General features: G+C 33.7%; 2 protein-coding genes across 3 annotated transcripts; both read left to right on the forward strand.

Moving 5' to 3' along the window:
• Positions 1–737: 737 nt before the first annotated feature.
• On the forward strand, positions 738–3,813 carry LOC101207089 (c-Myc-binding protein homolog). Of its 2 annotated transcripts, none has more exons than XM_031880885.1 (5): positions 738–1,229; positions 1,369–1,441; positions 1,569–1,617; positions 2,330–2,453; positions 3,386–3,813. In XM_031880885.1, exons 1-5 carry the CDS (start codon positions 1,215–1,217, stop codon positions 3,449–3,451), a joined length of 327 nt encoding a protein of 108 aa, XP_031736745.1. In that variant the 5' UTR covers positions 738–1,214; the 3' UTR covers positions 3,452–3,813. The 2 variants fall into 2 exon arrangements, with proteins under 2 accessions (XP_031736745.1, XP_004139253.1); XM_004139205.3 differs by having other exon boundaries at positions 739–1,229; positions 3,421–3,813.
• A 4,210-nt stretch (positions 3,814–8,023) lies between these two features.
• LOC101221844 (AT-hook motif nuclear-localized protein 14) lies at positions 8,024–14,046 on the forward strand. The gene is made up of 6 exons (XM_004139344.3): positions 8,024–8,507; positions 9,742–9,794; positions 12,480–12,611; positions 12,844–12,996; positions 13,180–13,468; positions 13,568–14,046. Exons 1-6 carry the CDS (start codon positions 8,102–8,104, stop codon positions 13,621–13,623), a joined length of 1,089 nt encoding a protein of 362 aa, XP_004139392.1. The 5' UTR covers positions 8,024–8,101; the 3' UTR covers positions 13,624–14,046.
• Positions 14,047–15,735: the final 1,689 nt, after the last annotated feature.

Consider the following 15,735-nt stretch of genomic DNA (forward strand, 5'->3'; position numbering starts at 1 on the left):
AAGTCTTAAAAGCACAAGTGCGAATGTAAGTCAAAAAGATATTGATAAAGGACATAGAGTACACGTTTCAAAGGATAAATGTCAATCAAGAAGTAAGTGAGTTGATGGAGGACTGTCATCATACAACCACAAGTGTTAGAAATGTCTTTGATACTCCTATTGCTATGCACAACAGTAGGTATGTATGTTCACAAATATCTCCATCAATCATCTAAATAAAAGTGTAAGTGGAGATTGGAGCTCGTTTCTTTGTGTGCTTAGCTAAATTGGTCGCTCCTAATAGTAACTAAAGTATTAAAATAGAGAGACTCAACGCCACATCGATGAGAGAATCTTCAAAAAAGGTTCTATAAATTTTCTTATACTCTTCCTAAACTTGGATCATGTATAATTATTTTATTTTGTTGTTCTTTCATATATAACACATGAACATAAGATACATTCCAAGAGTTAATAACTTCTACTTAAAATAGATGTATCCAATTGACACATTAATGAAATCAATTGGTGTCAACATATTAATAATAAAGGGTCGCACCCTATCTCAAGGAGTCACTTTTCATTCGTATTAATTGTATTAATTGTAGTCTACAACCTAAAATTTTAATTTTAAAAGATACTAAATATAGTTATTTAGTAAGCAAATAATTGAAAATGCTACGACTCTTGTTTTTCAAACCATAAACTCGAGAAGCTTATCTATCGATAATTAGCAATATATAATTTACAAACAAAATTAAAAGGACAAAAGAAATAAGGTAAGAATTCATTCATAGTCGTTTCTGTATAAATAAATGGAAAAAAAAAAGAAACACTTAAGGGATGAACTAAGAATAATGGTGTCAAATGCATTGTTGAGTTTGAAAATTCGGCCATGACCTAGATCAAACCGTGCAAATTGCAATGTTTTCTTTATAAATTTGTGACGCAGTTAATGAAAGTAGTAGTATCAATAGTGTGAGGAAACCATTCAATTTAGGAAATTCCCAGCATATGTAAACAATTCAGTAATGTTTTGGGCTATGATGAAGCTGAAACTCACCATCATGGCCCAAGGGAATCAATGGCAGCCGCTGTGCGGGTCAAAACTCAGACATATGCAGGCCCCGAAACCAATATTCTTGCGGCAATGGGGACGGATTCCATCAAACAATCATCAAATCGAACCCCCAACCAGCAAGCAACTGTGAAGGAGGAACCCCCATTTCTTCTCAATGGGACACAAAGAGGTCAGATCTATTTTCCCATTTTTGTTCTCAACTTATTCCGAGTTATTCCTCTTTTCGTTTCTTTCTATGGAAATTGACAACCCCATTTGTTGAATCGCTTCATCTTTGTTATAATTCCAACCCCTTTTCTGCGATTTAGGAAAAAGAAGCAAAGAAGGAAGCTTTCAGAAAGTATTTGGAGTCTAATGGCATTGTTGATGCTCTCACCAAAGGTTGTTTATCGCCATTTCTCAGCTTCTTCGCTCTCTGTTTTTCTTTTTCTTGAGAATTCTACCACTTTATCTATGCATTCGAATTTTGATACGTTTTCTATTTTGCATTTCTTTTACTGGGTTGAAGTTCTGGTTGCATTGTATGAGCAAAATGACAAGCCTTCCTCTGCTCTCGAGTAAGTTCTTTCTTTTTGTTTTGGGTTTGATCACGTTCTTATGCTTTGCTTGCTGCAGTGATTGTCGGAGATCAATAGTTGAGGTTAACCGTGGTTGTAGCTATTTAATTTTGCTGCTAGCTGGTTTTTCATTGAGGATAATGTCTTTCCTGAATCCTGTTTGTTTTATTTTCAAGCATATCAAATCTCAGTTACAAGCTGTCAAAACAAAGTTATTTCAACTGCGTTTAAATCTTATTTTGCCCCCTTAACGCTTCTTTTATTTCAATTTCATATCCATTTATCAGTTACTGATAGATAATATCACGATTCCTTATCCGAAATTTGGGTCTGATTGACACGTAATTGGATTAGTTTCGTTTTTCAAATTTCATAGAAAGTCGTGAAGAAAACTACAAAAGCAATTTTTTAAGTATTCCAAAAATGTATGTATTTATAGGTCTAATAAACTACAAGGCGTTGTTATGTTAGAGATAAATATTGTCAACAAGAGGTTTCTTATGAAAGTTATCGTTTACTTTTGCTTGTAATTTGATATGTCAAAAAATATAGTTTTCTTTTTCTTTCTTTCTTTCTTAAATAAAGAAAATTTGAAACGGATAATTTTATTCAAGATAATAAAATTATACAAAACTTTCCTAGGAGTTCATAATAGCAAATTCCCATTGGAAGTAACCGTTGATAGACTTTCTTTTTCCTTTTTATCTGACAGATTTATTCAACAAAGACTTGGGGGTCCATCTAAAGCTGAATATGAGAAGTTACAATCTGAGATGGCAGATTTGCAAGTCAAGTATGATGAGCTTCTAGCTACACACAAGGAAACCTGTAAAGAGGTAGTGTCGAATTGAAGTTATCTGACTCGATGCTATTCCTTGTTAAGAATACGTGTAATGGGTAAAATATATTCTAAACTATGAGTCTATACTTTTGGGTTAAGTGGTAACTTGATATGATAAGACACACAAAAATGTAGTGGTCTCAGGCTTAAGCATGAAGAGAAAAAATATAATAAATTAGATCTTTTGTAGGTGACCATTTAATTAGGTTGTTGGAAGATATTTCTTAACTTCTTCCAAAATATTTTTAAAATAATAAACTAAAAAATGACAAGACACAAGAGTGTACTTTCTTATATATTTATGTATTGTCTACCACATCAACTAGCATGATTAGTTGATCAAGTTGTGCAGTTAAAATGTTGAAGGACAAGCAAAGAAGCTGAAAGTAGGGAAAATGAAAAAGAAAAAGAAAAGAAAAAACAGAGAGAAGGTAAAAAAAAAAGATGGTTGAACCTACCAGCACAGGAAAATGAAAATAAATGGCTTTAATATTGTCTCTTGAGAGTCATCCTGATAGGGTTGACAAAGATAAACCACCAGTTTGTTTTACTTATGCTAGAAGGAGGAGGCAGGAATTAGGAATCTAGATGAAGCTAATTCAATAGGGGTGAGCTTGTACTTGTAGAATTCGGATGGTTCTGTTAGTTTTCTGTACATCGAGAATTATGTAGATCAATGCAGATAGACAGTTCTCGCTTGGGAAGTTCTATCACATTATCAATTCTTTAATTAAGCTATGAAATTAGCTTCGTGCAATTGGAATTTCAATTTCCAACTCTGTACAATATCGTGACCCTACTAGTTGATCTTTCTACTTATTGAAATTGAATGCATATCCTGAAATTAGCTACGTGCTTAAGTACCCAACACTTACCTGATCTGCTTAGTGCAATTTTGAACTGTTATCTTATTTTTCTATTGTGCAGTCTCTTGAAATTCATTGGTCTATATTCTGTTGCAGCTGGAAGAACTTAAATGCTCACATAACATGACTGTAACATCTACTAAGGATACCACTGATGATGAGGAGGAGAATGATAAGCTATGAAGGACGAATGGAACTGCACATAGGAGGTTGATGGATTTTCTGTATAGTAGCCAAGAAAAAAATGTGATATCTTATTCGTTAAAGGTATGTGAAGACCTTACGCTATGCATGTTTAAAGAGGAAAAAGGAAAATATTTGCTAAATAGTTGGATTGTATGAGGTGTGTATCTATCTTTTTACCTTTTATTTTTTGACTATGTTTGCGTTGAAAACTCTCACTTTAGTATGCGTGGTGATGTTTCAATGTTCATTTGAAAATGTAACTGACGATAATCTTTGTTGCTGAAACTGCCATCTTTCAAAGAAGCTGCATTAATCTTGATAGGTTATAGGAAATTGTCAAAAACAGAAAAATTGACAAAATATTTACTATGAAAAATCAAGTGTAATAAATTTTGTTTTCTAGTGGTTTTTATGTAAATAGTTTGTTTTTCTTTTCTTTCATTTTTCATAGAAACTGCCATCCCTATTTAAACCTCGTTTAGACACAGCAACGAACTTTCCCTTGATTTATCTTGGCAGTTATAGATAGGAGAGGGGTTTTTTTTCTTCGTTACTTTGGTTATTTTTCTTTTACAACTGAAAAAAACAAAACCACTATGCAAAATGAAGAATCCAAAAACACAAGGGAGGCTCTCAAAGCAGCTGGAAATAATCCATGTGTTCTCTCTATGGGAGCAAAGCTGAGGATTTGAATAAATTTTTCCACCCAAATTTGGAGGCATTTCTAGGACTTTTAAGTCTATTCTGGAGGAGGAGTTATGTTCTTTAGTAGCCCTTGGGTGCTTTATCTGTCTGGAAGGAGTGGGAGAGTGTTTTGATAGATGGCGGCTGGATCGTGGAAGGATGTGTGGAATTTAGTGTTGTTTAGTGCTTCTCTTTGGCTCTTTCATTTTTCTTTTGTAATATTTCATTACTTCTTAACCATAATAAAGAACTCGGAGGGAATGAGTTTAATCCATAGTGATACCAAGGATAATATATCATATGAGTTTTTCCGACAATCAAATGTTGTATAGCCAAGTGAATTGTCTTGTGAGAATAGTTGAGGTTCGTGGATGCTGGTTTGGATATTCATAGATTTAAAAGGAAAAAATCATTGCTCTTGGTTACCACGAGTTGGGTTCAATTATTTTTTTTATCCGCATTTCCCCTGGGGTTTGGCCTGGCACTTCTTTTAATGAGTCTTTCATGGCTTCTTGTTCTTTCACATTTTTAACCAAAGCTGATTTTTCCATAAGTTAGAAAAAATTAGGAAAACTTCCTGATGGTCACACCTACCCTAGAACTCTCATCCCATCTAAAAGATTCTTTTCTCTTACTAGGTATTCTATAGAATAGCCAGAACAATTACATTTGAACGGTAAGATCTTTTACAAGTTGGAAGTACACCAAAGGTCTTGAAAAAACTATCACATATTTAAACATTAATTCTAACATGTCTCTCCAACCAGCGATCCAAATCCTAAGGACACTTGCATTAGACACACCATTTAATCCTTCCATAGGCAGATCGACCATAAAGTTTGAACTTCTTGAGATTTTTAACCTTCCAAAGCAAGAGGAGAAAAGAGGACACGAGGGCCAATCCTAAGTTCACACAAAAGAGAAATAAAATCTACTATAGGATAGTGATCTAGATACCAAGATTTCTAGACTCGAAAAAAGGGAATCCTATGCAATTTCAAAACAAACAAAGACATCAAATGCTTTTCTTCCGAACAAGGACGCCTAAAACTAAGTTCTATGAAGTGGAATTCTTAGAGAAAGATAAGACAACTGCAAAAGTGGATATCCATAGAAGAAGAGAGATAAAAGATGAGAAAACCGAACAAAGGGAAATATTTACCCAACCAAAAATCTTTCCAACTAGTGTTGGTCCATAACCATTTAAAAATCTTCATAAACTTTGAAAAGCAAGGGAAAACTATGAGATTGGTCTTCCTAAGACTTTTGAAAGTTCTTTAACCCCACGAGCTTAGATCCTCTCGGTTGCAACCAAGATGGTGATTTTATCTTACTTTTTGATAAATGTTAGAGCTTGTAGATTTCATCAAGTCTTCATTACGATTCATTCTGTAGGCTAATCAAAGCTTTTACTTTCCCAATGCATTTTGGCTGGCAGGACGAACCAGTATCATCATTAATTGTGAATTTATGGTTAGGAAATTAACTGGTATTTTGCGATGCTTAGGCTAAAGCTTTGGATGTGCCGTTCCAGATTAAGACAAATGTTGAAGTCTTAGCTCTGAAGGATATAATTGTCGTTGTTACTACTTGATAATTGAAAGAAACTTTAGGTATTGAAATCATGTCTTCAATACCAAATATTGGTGTCAAAGAACTGGTGAAAGGGATATTTTACTCAAATAATTTGTTTTCCATATGTTCCCTATTTTCTTATTGACAATTTAGTTTTTGGGGGCAAGTTTGATATAACATTACCTAAAAGTGCTTAAAGGAGGAGACATAGAAGCAATTGGCCACCTAACATAATTCAAGTGTTGAAGTATATATTCTCGACCAAAAGGTCGGGATTCGAATCTTCATGTTGGATTTTAGCGAAACATTAGAAGAGTAGTTCCTCCACATGTGAAAAAGTCTTCAAAGACTTGATGAGCCCCAAATAGTATAAAAGAAGCTTGCCTTTCATTTCTAATCATCTCAACTTGAAACACTTCATAACCCCCGGAGACATTTGTGTGATTGTAATAAATTTTCACAAAGAAGAAATTTTTGGTATGTACTTTTTTCTCCCTTGAGAGTTTTTTCATGTTAATTATAGTGTTTCTAGATTTATTGTTTGCTTGTTCCTATTGCTGCTGTAGTGGGAGATTTTTTTCCCCAAAATATCACTCACTTAAAAAAGAAAAACTATAATGATACTCTCTCCCACCTTCATTTTGTACTTTCTTTGTCACCTCTTTTACTTGTTATGGAGTTATTTTTTTCTGACTATTCTGAGCTAAGTTTGTAGGAAACTCAACCATGAGTTATTAATACTATGTTATTAAATTATTGTTAGATTTGCAGGTAGTCCTAAATTTTTGGTTTGGTCCTTTTCTCTATGGGCAACAGTTCCAACCTACTCAGCCTAGTTGGCTTTTGAAAAGGTGAAACTTTTGACACAACCCTCCAAATTAGACTTTGGGGGCTAGTCACATTCCTATGCACCCCAAAAGTTTTAGTGCCCATTATATCTAGCTTTGAAGTTATATATTCAAAAAAGTTGGCAAGTAAATTTAGTTGTTCTTGAGTTGGACCCACCTACTAATTTAAGTTCAACCAAACTCAAAAAAAACTTCAAAGATATATTATTGAGGCAACTTTAAGTTAAAGCAATGAAAATTCAAATATAAATATCCTTTCCTTCTTGATTGTATGCAATTACTTACTAAGCATGGGAAGGACGAATGAGCTTTGAAGGTCTCATAAAACACAACTGTAATCCCTTAGATTAGTGACAAGTTGTGATGACCTAAACGTTGTTGTTTATCAGTTCGTTTGGTAGTTGTAACCCACCCAGATATTTGTTTTGACAAATTGTATCTATGTCCACAAATAGTATCACTCTTGCACATCACTAATAATTGAATTGAATTATGATCATTAAACATGTATTATAAGTATAAAAAAGTTGACGACAAAAATTCTATGACTCAAAGACTTACGTCTAACTCAAGGTTTGATGAAAAAGAAAACACTTATTTGTTCGAATTTTGACTTTTATCTTATTCTAGAATACTTATTAAATCTTCGTACCATTTATTTTGAACATTATGGTTAGTTGAAAATCTTAATCCATTAAATGAAAGATAATATAAAAAACACTTAGAAGAAGAAGAAAAGATGTGCATGTACTGACAAAACTAACTTATATTTCTCTATTATATGAACTTGGTTCTATGTTAACTACTAAAATTTATTATATTAATACTAGTTATTGAAATTAATCAATTGATTTTTAAATCAAAATCAATATATGATTAATTAGAAGAGAATAAGGAAGAGCCCGATTCATTCATTTTCGGGTTGGTTTCAATTTAGTCCATATGAATTTAATGTTAATTATTTCCTAATGTAAACAAAAGAAAGAGGGTAGTAAAAATTTCAACAACATCCCTAATTAGGGTGACAAAGAAAATTCAAAAGTTTTTGTTTTTATTTATGTTTTAGAATATTACATTATTACAACATAGAAGGCAAGAATTTAAACTCACAAACTGTCTGGAAGAATAAAAAATAACTCAATGTTCAAATCAACAAACGTTAATGAATTAAAATAAAAGAAAACAATATATAATTCAAGACATCAATTATATATATAAAAAAGAGTCAAAATCTCATACTATATCTTAATAAATAAATAAATGAATAAAAGAATTTGTTTATTTATTATTTATGAGAGATATGGATAATTAGTAGACTTAAGAAAAAGGAAAAAAAAAAAGGGAAAAAAAGGGGGAATTGATATTTTTAATTTTGAAAAAAAGGGAAAAAAATATTTAATAATTTTAATTTCCAAAACACACGCTCTCTCTCTCTCTCTCTCTCTCTCTCTCTCTCTCTTTCTTTCTCTCTCTCATCTCAAGAAATGGAACCCAATGAAAACCAGCTCAGCTCCTACTTCCACCACCATCAACACCACCATCAAACTCCCACCACCACATCGCCGACCAATGGCCTTCTTCCACCTACCCACCACCTCTCCGCCGCCGCTGCCTCCTCCGACGCCGGTCCTCATGTTGTATACCCTCACTCCGTCCCTTCCGCCGCCGTCTCTTCTTCTCCTCTTGAGCCCGCACGTCGGAAGAGAGGTCGGCCGAGGAAGTACGGAACACCGGAGGAAGCTTTAGCGGCTAAGAAAGCTGCTACGGCCTCGTCTCACTCTTCGTCTTCTAAGGCCAAGAAGGAACTCGCTTCTTCTTCTTCTCTTAATGCCGTTTCCGCTTCTTCTTCCTTCTCAACGCCTTCTAAGAAATCTCAGTTGGCTGCACTTGGTGGGTTTTCTTTTTCTGTTTTATTTGTGGAATTTATTATTATTATTATTTTTTTTTTTTTTTGCCCTTGTTGGGAATTTTGTGGATTTTTCTGGGGTTTTGGAATTTGGAATTCGTTGTTGTTTTTTTGTTTTTTGATTTCTGGGTTGTGGAATTGAATTTTTAATTTCGCTGTTTATTCTGCTTTTGGTTTCTCTCTCGTTTACGTTTTTGGAATTTCTTTCTTTGTTTTTGTTTTAAACCCTACTCTCAAAAGCCCTGTCTACTCCTCTTGTAGTCCTTTAGCGGCTTTTCTCAATCTGTATTGTAATTTGGTTAGTGATGACTTTTGGTTTATGATAGTTTTTGGAAACTACTTGGAACTTGTGAAAAATGTATCTGAATTTGGCAACAAACATTAACTCGATTGATTTAAGCATTATATTATGGGAAGTTCGGATTTTTACCCCCACACACACATTGTTTAACTAATGGGAAATTGTATTGAATTTAGGTTGCAGTGGTTTTTATAGTAATGCAGTCATTTGGGTAGAGGTTCATAATTCTGGAACGATTAGAGTTCATGGCTGATATATATTGCTTGGTTTTGCTTCTTGCTTTTGTAAATAATCGGACTTTATTGATCACTAATTCTGTTGCACTTGCACCATGATTTTTATAAGAAACAGTTTTCGTTTATGCTGAAAATAAGGAACAGTTTTCATTTGTTTAATTATTCACGTTGGATTACTTTAGACAAAGGTTTTAGTAGCTATCCATTTTGGGAAATTGTTTCAAATTGGAAAGCTGTCTTGAAAGTTGAAAATTGATATTTTGGGAGGACGGTGAATTTACTTTAGGGGGGGTTTTTGTGAGGTTGATGTGAGTGTGGGTTTACCACTTGAAACTTTTTGTTACTCTGTCCACCTTGTAAAGAAAAAGAAGAAAAAGGGAAGAAAGAAAAAAAAATGCAAATACTCAAACTTACAAGGCCAGGGGAACAGTTGGATTTTTCCCTTTTTTTTTTTTTTTTTCCGAATAATAGATGCAAATTGAATCTTTAATTTGTATGTATGTTAATGTTTTCATGTTCTATAATAACATATTTCCAGTCTTGGAAATTGCTTATTTGGGGTTTTTTCAGGAATATATACATGTATTAAAAAGTTTTTCATTTACTTTTTGTTTTTATTTCACTCATGGCTATGTGTATCTGCTTACATACTTGGACTTGTTCTTCTCACTGGATATGTAGGTAATGCAGGCCAAGGTTTTGCGCCACATGTTATTAATGTTGCAGCTGGTGAGGTAATGCTTCTCCATAGCTTGTCAAAGATTTGATTCCATTTATATTCATATATTTGGAAGTGCATGTCATGTGCAAGCATTTTCACATACACATACAATGATATGGATAAAAATTGTGGGTCATATATATTTAATGCATTTGAGATGGTTGCAATAAAGAAATACAAACTAAGTTACAATTTCCTTAGATTTGTGTAAGAATATGGGGCTTAATCTATGCAGTCCTGGCATTGATATGTCTAGTATGATGGTAATCGTACTGCAATAGGACACAAATATTATTAAGGATCTCAGGAAAATTTGTATGATTTTGGATACTATTTTCGAATGGATTTTATTTTGTATGTGGGTGCAGATTTCTTTTAAACATCTGTTTACAGTTGATAGTTTCTCAGTTTGATTTCCTGTCTCTTGCCTTTTGATATAGTTTATGTATTGAAATAATAGACAAATTTGTTTCTACTTATTATGTTTTTGATGTTATTTGAAGGCTTTAATGTTTACTGCTTTTAATTTAAAAGTAAAGTGTGTGCCTTAAGAGATTCTGATGGGTCATAATGTTCACTTGTAGAGATTTTGAAGATGGTTTTCTGTTTCTCACTCTGTCTCACTCCTCCTCTTTTTTCTTTTCTCTTGTTTTGGGGGCATTTATGATTTGATTCATGAAAAGTATTCCATCCCCCAAAAAACCAAAAGTAAACTCTATTAAAAGTAAGCCAAAGAGGACTCAGCTTTCTAAACTGTTAGGGGTATTGGAGTTGTGATTAAAGAGAGCTATTTACTATTATTAATATTATACTTGCTATCCAAGGGTAATGCACTTGGATTTAAATCCACCAGATTCATTGTTAGACTTTGATTTTTTGTTTTTTCGTCAAGACTTTGGTATTGACAGAAAAAAAAGAAGAGTTTTCTCATCTTAGCAGTGCAGTGGAGTTGGTCCTAGTATTGAATACATAGAACATAAAATGGTTGTGGAGTTCTGGAGTGCAGAAAAATAAGAAAAGTAATATAAACTCTTGGTGCAGGTAATTCTTTTAACTTGACAGGGGATTACATAAAGTGATAAAACAATAATACCTAGTTGGACTCTTTATAGACATGATGATTTGGAATATTAGGGAATTGAAAAATAATTATTTAGGTACATTCTTAAAAAATTCTTCTAATCTCTTTTCTACCGAGTCTCAAATAAAAGGTGTTGTAGTGCAGCAAAAATGAAATTTAAACAAGAAAATACACAATTAGAATCTTAACGTTGATAATCCATATAAATAATGGATGGAGATGAAAAAAAATTGAGGACGTCCTGAAGATGAGGATCTGTTCTTACTACTCATCTCACACACTGGCACACAAGTATGTGTGCTCCTATGCACAAAGGAAATTTTGGACTTTTGTTCTTAAATATTCGTAAGTTATGCGTATCACATATGGGATATTTTTGGCAGAAATAAATGCTTCACATATCCGAATAAGAGAGTGCCAAACTAGTCTGCAACTCCACTTTGGTTGTTTTTAGTTTTCTGACAGAATAACAGGGAGACTTGAAAGTCTGCATTAAAATAAAGGATAAAAATCAAATTATAAATCAAGTCTTCTTGTTTTATTTATCTTTATATTTTCTTTTCTTATGCTGTAACTTGAAACTTGGTAGTAGTTGTTAAATAGTTGTTTGCTTCTTTATATGGATAACTGCATTCAAGTTGAGAAAACCCTTAAAAAAATAATCTCTTTTTTCCTCCGTCTTTCTTTGTTCCTTTTCCATAAGTTTTTCTCCAATAACAAGGAGATGAGCGTTCAGAATTGCTGATTTGGGTTTTAGGGAAGTGGAGCTGTGGTGGTCTGGTGGGTTAATTTCATTGGAAACCTTAATGTAGAGAGATGAAGAGTCTTTGGCCCTGGATCAAGGTTCTCTACTCAAGTGATTTGAGGGTCTGATTTTACTTAATAGGTTGGAGGCATTTTTTTTGTTAAGCCATTGTGTAACAATCTGGCTCTAAGCCTCTAATGATCTTATCATCTTCTAAACTTATGCTGCCGAGCATTAAGCAATCTAAAATCTGAAGGAGGATAAGAAACCCCCCCCGGAAGCTGAGAGGATTATCATGGATAGAAATAAACTTTTCATTTTGTCAAAGTCAGAGAAGTAGAAATATTGCAGAAGGCCTTTGAGAGAAGTCTTCAACTATGTGTTCAAATTTTAGTGTATCCCTTTACTCCATACCATTAAAAGTACTATTTCTTCAGAAATCAGGCCGCATCAGAAAACATTGCCAAGGGAGAACTAATCCAATAGATTTTTGGTTAGTGCTCAATGGAAAAATATTGTTGGTTACATAACAGCTAGAAGTATATCTTGTGTCAAGAAGTAAAAACGTTGACATGAATAACAAGGATATGCTTTGGGAATTCTTGTCATTTAGTTAATCTCGTAGTTATAGTAAACCTTATGTATTTAATTGGCAGATATAAAAGAATTTTTTATTCTTTTGTCTTCCATTGCCATCTGTCAGATTCTGTACAAAAAAAATCACATTATTGATTTCTGCTTCTTACAGGTTTACTTGTCAATTTTCATTTAATAATGGCTCATGTATACTCTATATTATATGCTTGATGAGCTATGGTGGTATCCCTTGGCCTCTTTACCCTCATAACACACACTACGATCATATTGAATAGGATGTGGGCCAGAAAATTATGCAGTTTATGCAACAATGTAAGCGGGAAATTTGTATCCTTTCTGCATCTGGTTCGATCTCCAATGCATCTCTCCGTCAGCCAGCCGCATCAGGAGGCAATATTGCATATGAGGTATTTTTGTTTTCCTCATTTGATATTGCATCTCTTCCTTCTCAGTGTGCGGAAGAAAAGAAAATGAGAATGATGCGTTGTAGCAATCCTGGATAAATTTATTGAAATCTTGACATATTTTATGGGCCGTTGAAGAAAATCTTGACATCTGTGTTTCTTTTTAACTCCACAGATTTGCTTTTCATGAATTATGCATTATAATATTAACTATTTTCTATGTAATGGTACTTAGGGACGTTTTGAGATTGTTTCATTATGCGGATCTTATGTACGAACTGACCTTGGAGGAAAGACTGGTGGTCTTAGTGTATGTCTGTCAAGTGCTGAAGGGCATATCATAGGAGGGGGAGTTGGTGGACCATTGAAGGCTGCTGGACCCGTGCAGGTACGATAATAGACAGACTGAATAAGTCCAGTTGCCCACTGTATAGGGAGTGGGAGGTTTCAGTTAATGCTCGAATGTTTTATTGCATTCATGTAACTTTGTTAAGTTAGTAGGCTTAAAGAGTTCTTTTAGATATATTATTCTTTTGTTTAGTTCATTCTCATACCGATCTGTCCACATCAGGTTATTGTTGGAACCTTTGTTATCGACCCAAAGAAAGAATTTGGTGGTGGTAAAGGTGATGGATCTGCTGTCAAGTTGCCCTCACCTATTGGTGGGACATCAATGTCAAATCTACGCTATGGCTCCAACATTGACTCTGGAGGTAATCAAATAAGGGGAAATGATGAACACCAAGGTCTTGGGGAGAGTCATTTTTTGCTTCAGCCTCGGGGAGTGAATCTGACATCACCACGATCAACGGATTGGAGGACGGGTCTGGATGCCACAAACACTGCTTATGATTTGTCAGGTATGATTTTAGTATAAAAAAAGGCACACAAACTCTCCTTTCACCTTTTACTTTTTCTGAACTAGTGATATTATGATATTGGGAACTTTTCTTTTGTAGGAAGAACAGGCCATCATTCTCCTGAAAACGGAGATTACGATCAGATTCCTGATTGAGAGCTAACATACGAGACAGGAACAGGACTGCAAAGTTTGTCGTAGATAAATGTACAATATCAACAGTTGCAATGGCAGTAATCTTCTCTTCACTCCTTGTTAGCTAATTCCGGTTGTAGTATGCACCATACTGTAAAGGTGATAACAAACTCTTTAGAAGTTTCTATCTTGCATTTTTATTCTCTCCTTTCCCAAGTTTTTACCCATCCGTCCACCTTTCATGGTGTATTTGCTGTTAAGTCTCTGTCTAATTCTAATTCTCCTGTTTTTCTTTTAGATGAACACGTTTGCTGTAGTTGTTACAGTTTGCAATTTCCAATTTGATTATATAAACAGGCACCTCTCTGGTGATTTAGAATTCCTTGAAGTAATCTTCTAGTGATGAACAATGCCCCTTTGATTAATTCATAAATTTTTTTGTTACAATATGTAAAGGGAAATACTTTATACACAATTTACTCCAGACTTTATGCTACAAATCTCTTTTGGATGTTGGCCAACAAAGTTGAAGTTGGGGCACAAGTCCTACGGCTAAAAGACATCAACTTTATGTTCCATTAAATTCTTATGTTACATAATTAAAGGACTGATTTCACAACTCGGTTGTTTGCCCCAAACACCCTTATAAGCTTTCCTCTTATCCACTAAACCTGGACACAATAAGTTGGAGCTCTCATGAATGTGAATGAAAAGATTTAAAGAGTACTTATGATGTTATATAATATAGGTTGTGTAACTATCTTTGAGTTTAATATTCTTGACGGGGGTTACATAAAACTACTTTTATCATAAACAATAAATGAGGTGACTAATGATTTGATGAGATAAGAATCTTTCATGTTTCATTGGAGGATGACAGTAATCCAACGAAAAGGAAAAATCCCAAAACTTTCTTCCTCCAATTAGAAACCAAGCCATTTCATAATTTGCAATAAGTAGATGTCAAACTCACCCCTTTTGCTTTTCATATCACTATCATACATGGTTTGAACTTTGAGCCACTTTAATTGGTTATTATTGAATTGTATCATTCTTGTTTTTAGTTTTTGCTAAAAGGAAAAAGGAAAATCCAACTTCTTTTAAGAGAGAGGTTTAAAGGTGAAAAGTTGTCTTTTGTGTGAGCCCTTTTTGCCCCTTTTTACATGACAAAACTCCTCATTGACTTGCTCAGCCTTTTTAGCAAGTCTTTTTTTTTTTTTATAATTAACCCATTCTAAGGATTACTCTTAAAAAGTAAAAGGTCCTTTGAAAATGGTGAATATCCCATTTGTGGGAGCAAATCCCATATATTTCTCCTAGGTGTATCCAACTTTTGCACTTAAATTTATGTCCTATGGACTTTTTCTGCATATCCTTTTTGTAAAAGGCAAAAGTATATATGACCAAAGGTTTCTGTTGGCTTTGCTGTTTCATCTTATTCCTAAGGTTGCACCTAAATCTAGAAGAAAAGTTGACATGTGTCAAATGTTAATTGGGTGCAACCGTGGTTGCACTAGATTGATTGATATTAGTTATAAAATCAACTATGTTTGATTTGATCCTTGTATAGATATTTTTATTTTGTGCTTAGCGTGTTCATGTATTTTAGAAAATGTCAAACAGGTCCACTATGTATTAAATTCTTCAAGGATTTGTCAATTACTTTTGACTAATGGTTGGACCAACCAACTCTATCAATTGACTAGTTATTGAGCCACTGGGCTTACGTGCTAAGGGGATAGATTAGTTAATACTCTAGCTCAATTATCCTATGGACACATTAATATAGTTCTTCCACAAAAATTTCAAAGAAATTTAATATGTGATATGAATTTTGAATTTATTTTTATTTCAATATAGTCGGTACGAACTCTAGTAAATGATTTATTGAATGTTGAAGGGGTTATTTATTTATTCATGTTTGTCTTTTTTTAGCTTCGATTGTCAAATCTTCGTAACTTAAAAATCTAAGAGAAGTTCTTGTCTTATAGGCCTTTAATCTTCAATATAGTACAATCTTTAGATCTTCAACACTTTAAAGATTTGATTTTCGATTTTTTCAATCTAGGGTAAAACCTTTATTTATAGAGATTCGTTGGTCTTAGGTACCCTTAGACTTTATTGTCTTTTGGA

Source organism: Cucumis sativus, chromosome 2, assembly GCF_000004075.3.
Source record: "Cucumis sativus cultivar 9930 chromosome 2, Cucumber_9930_V3, whole genome shotgun sequence".
Classification (NCBI taxonomy): domain Eukaryota; kingdom Viridiplantae; phylum Streptophyta; class Magnoliopsida; order Cucurbitales; family Cucurbitaceae; genus Cucumis; species Cucumis sativus.

What these genes read in the sequence shown, in the direction of transcription:
- LOC101207089 (XM_004139205.3), top strand. An exon ending in TGTTGATGCTCTCACCAAAG is followed by an intron (nt 1,442 to 1,568) that starts GTTGTTTATCGC and finishes ACTGGGTTGAAG; the next exon opens with TTCTGGTTGCATTGTATGAG. An exon ending in ACAAGGAAACCTGTAAAGAG is followed by an intron (nt 2,454 to 3,420) that starts GTAGTGTCGAAT and finishes ATTCTGTTGCAG; the next exon opens with CTGGAAGAACTTAAATGCTC.
- LOC101221844 (XM_004139344.3), top strand. Translation starts at nt 8,102, where the DNA reads ATGGAACCCAATGAAAACCAGCTCAGCTCCTACTTCCACCACCATCAA. An exon ending in TTAATGTTGCAGCTGGTGAG is followed by an intron (nt 9,795 to 12,479) that starts GTAATGCTTCTC and finishes CATATTGAATAG; the next exon opens with GATGTGGGCCAGAAAATTAT. An exon ending in AGGCTGCTGGACCCGTGCAG is followed by an intron (nt 12,997 to 13,179) that starts GTACGATAATAG and finishes TGTCCACATCAG; the next exon opens with GTTATTGTTGGAACCTTTGT.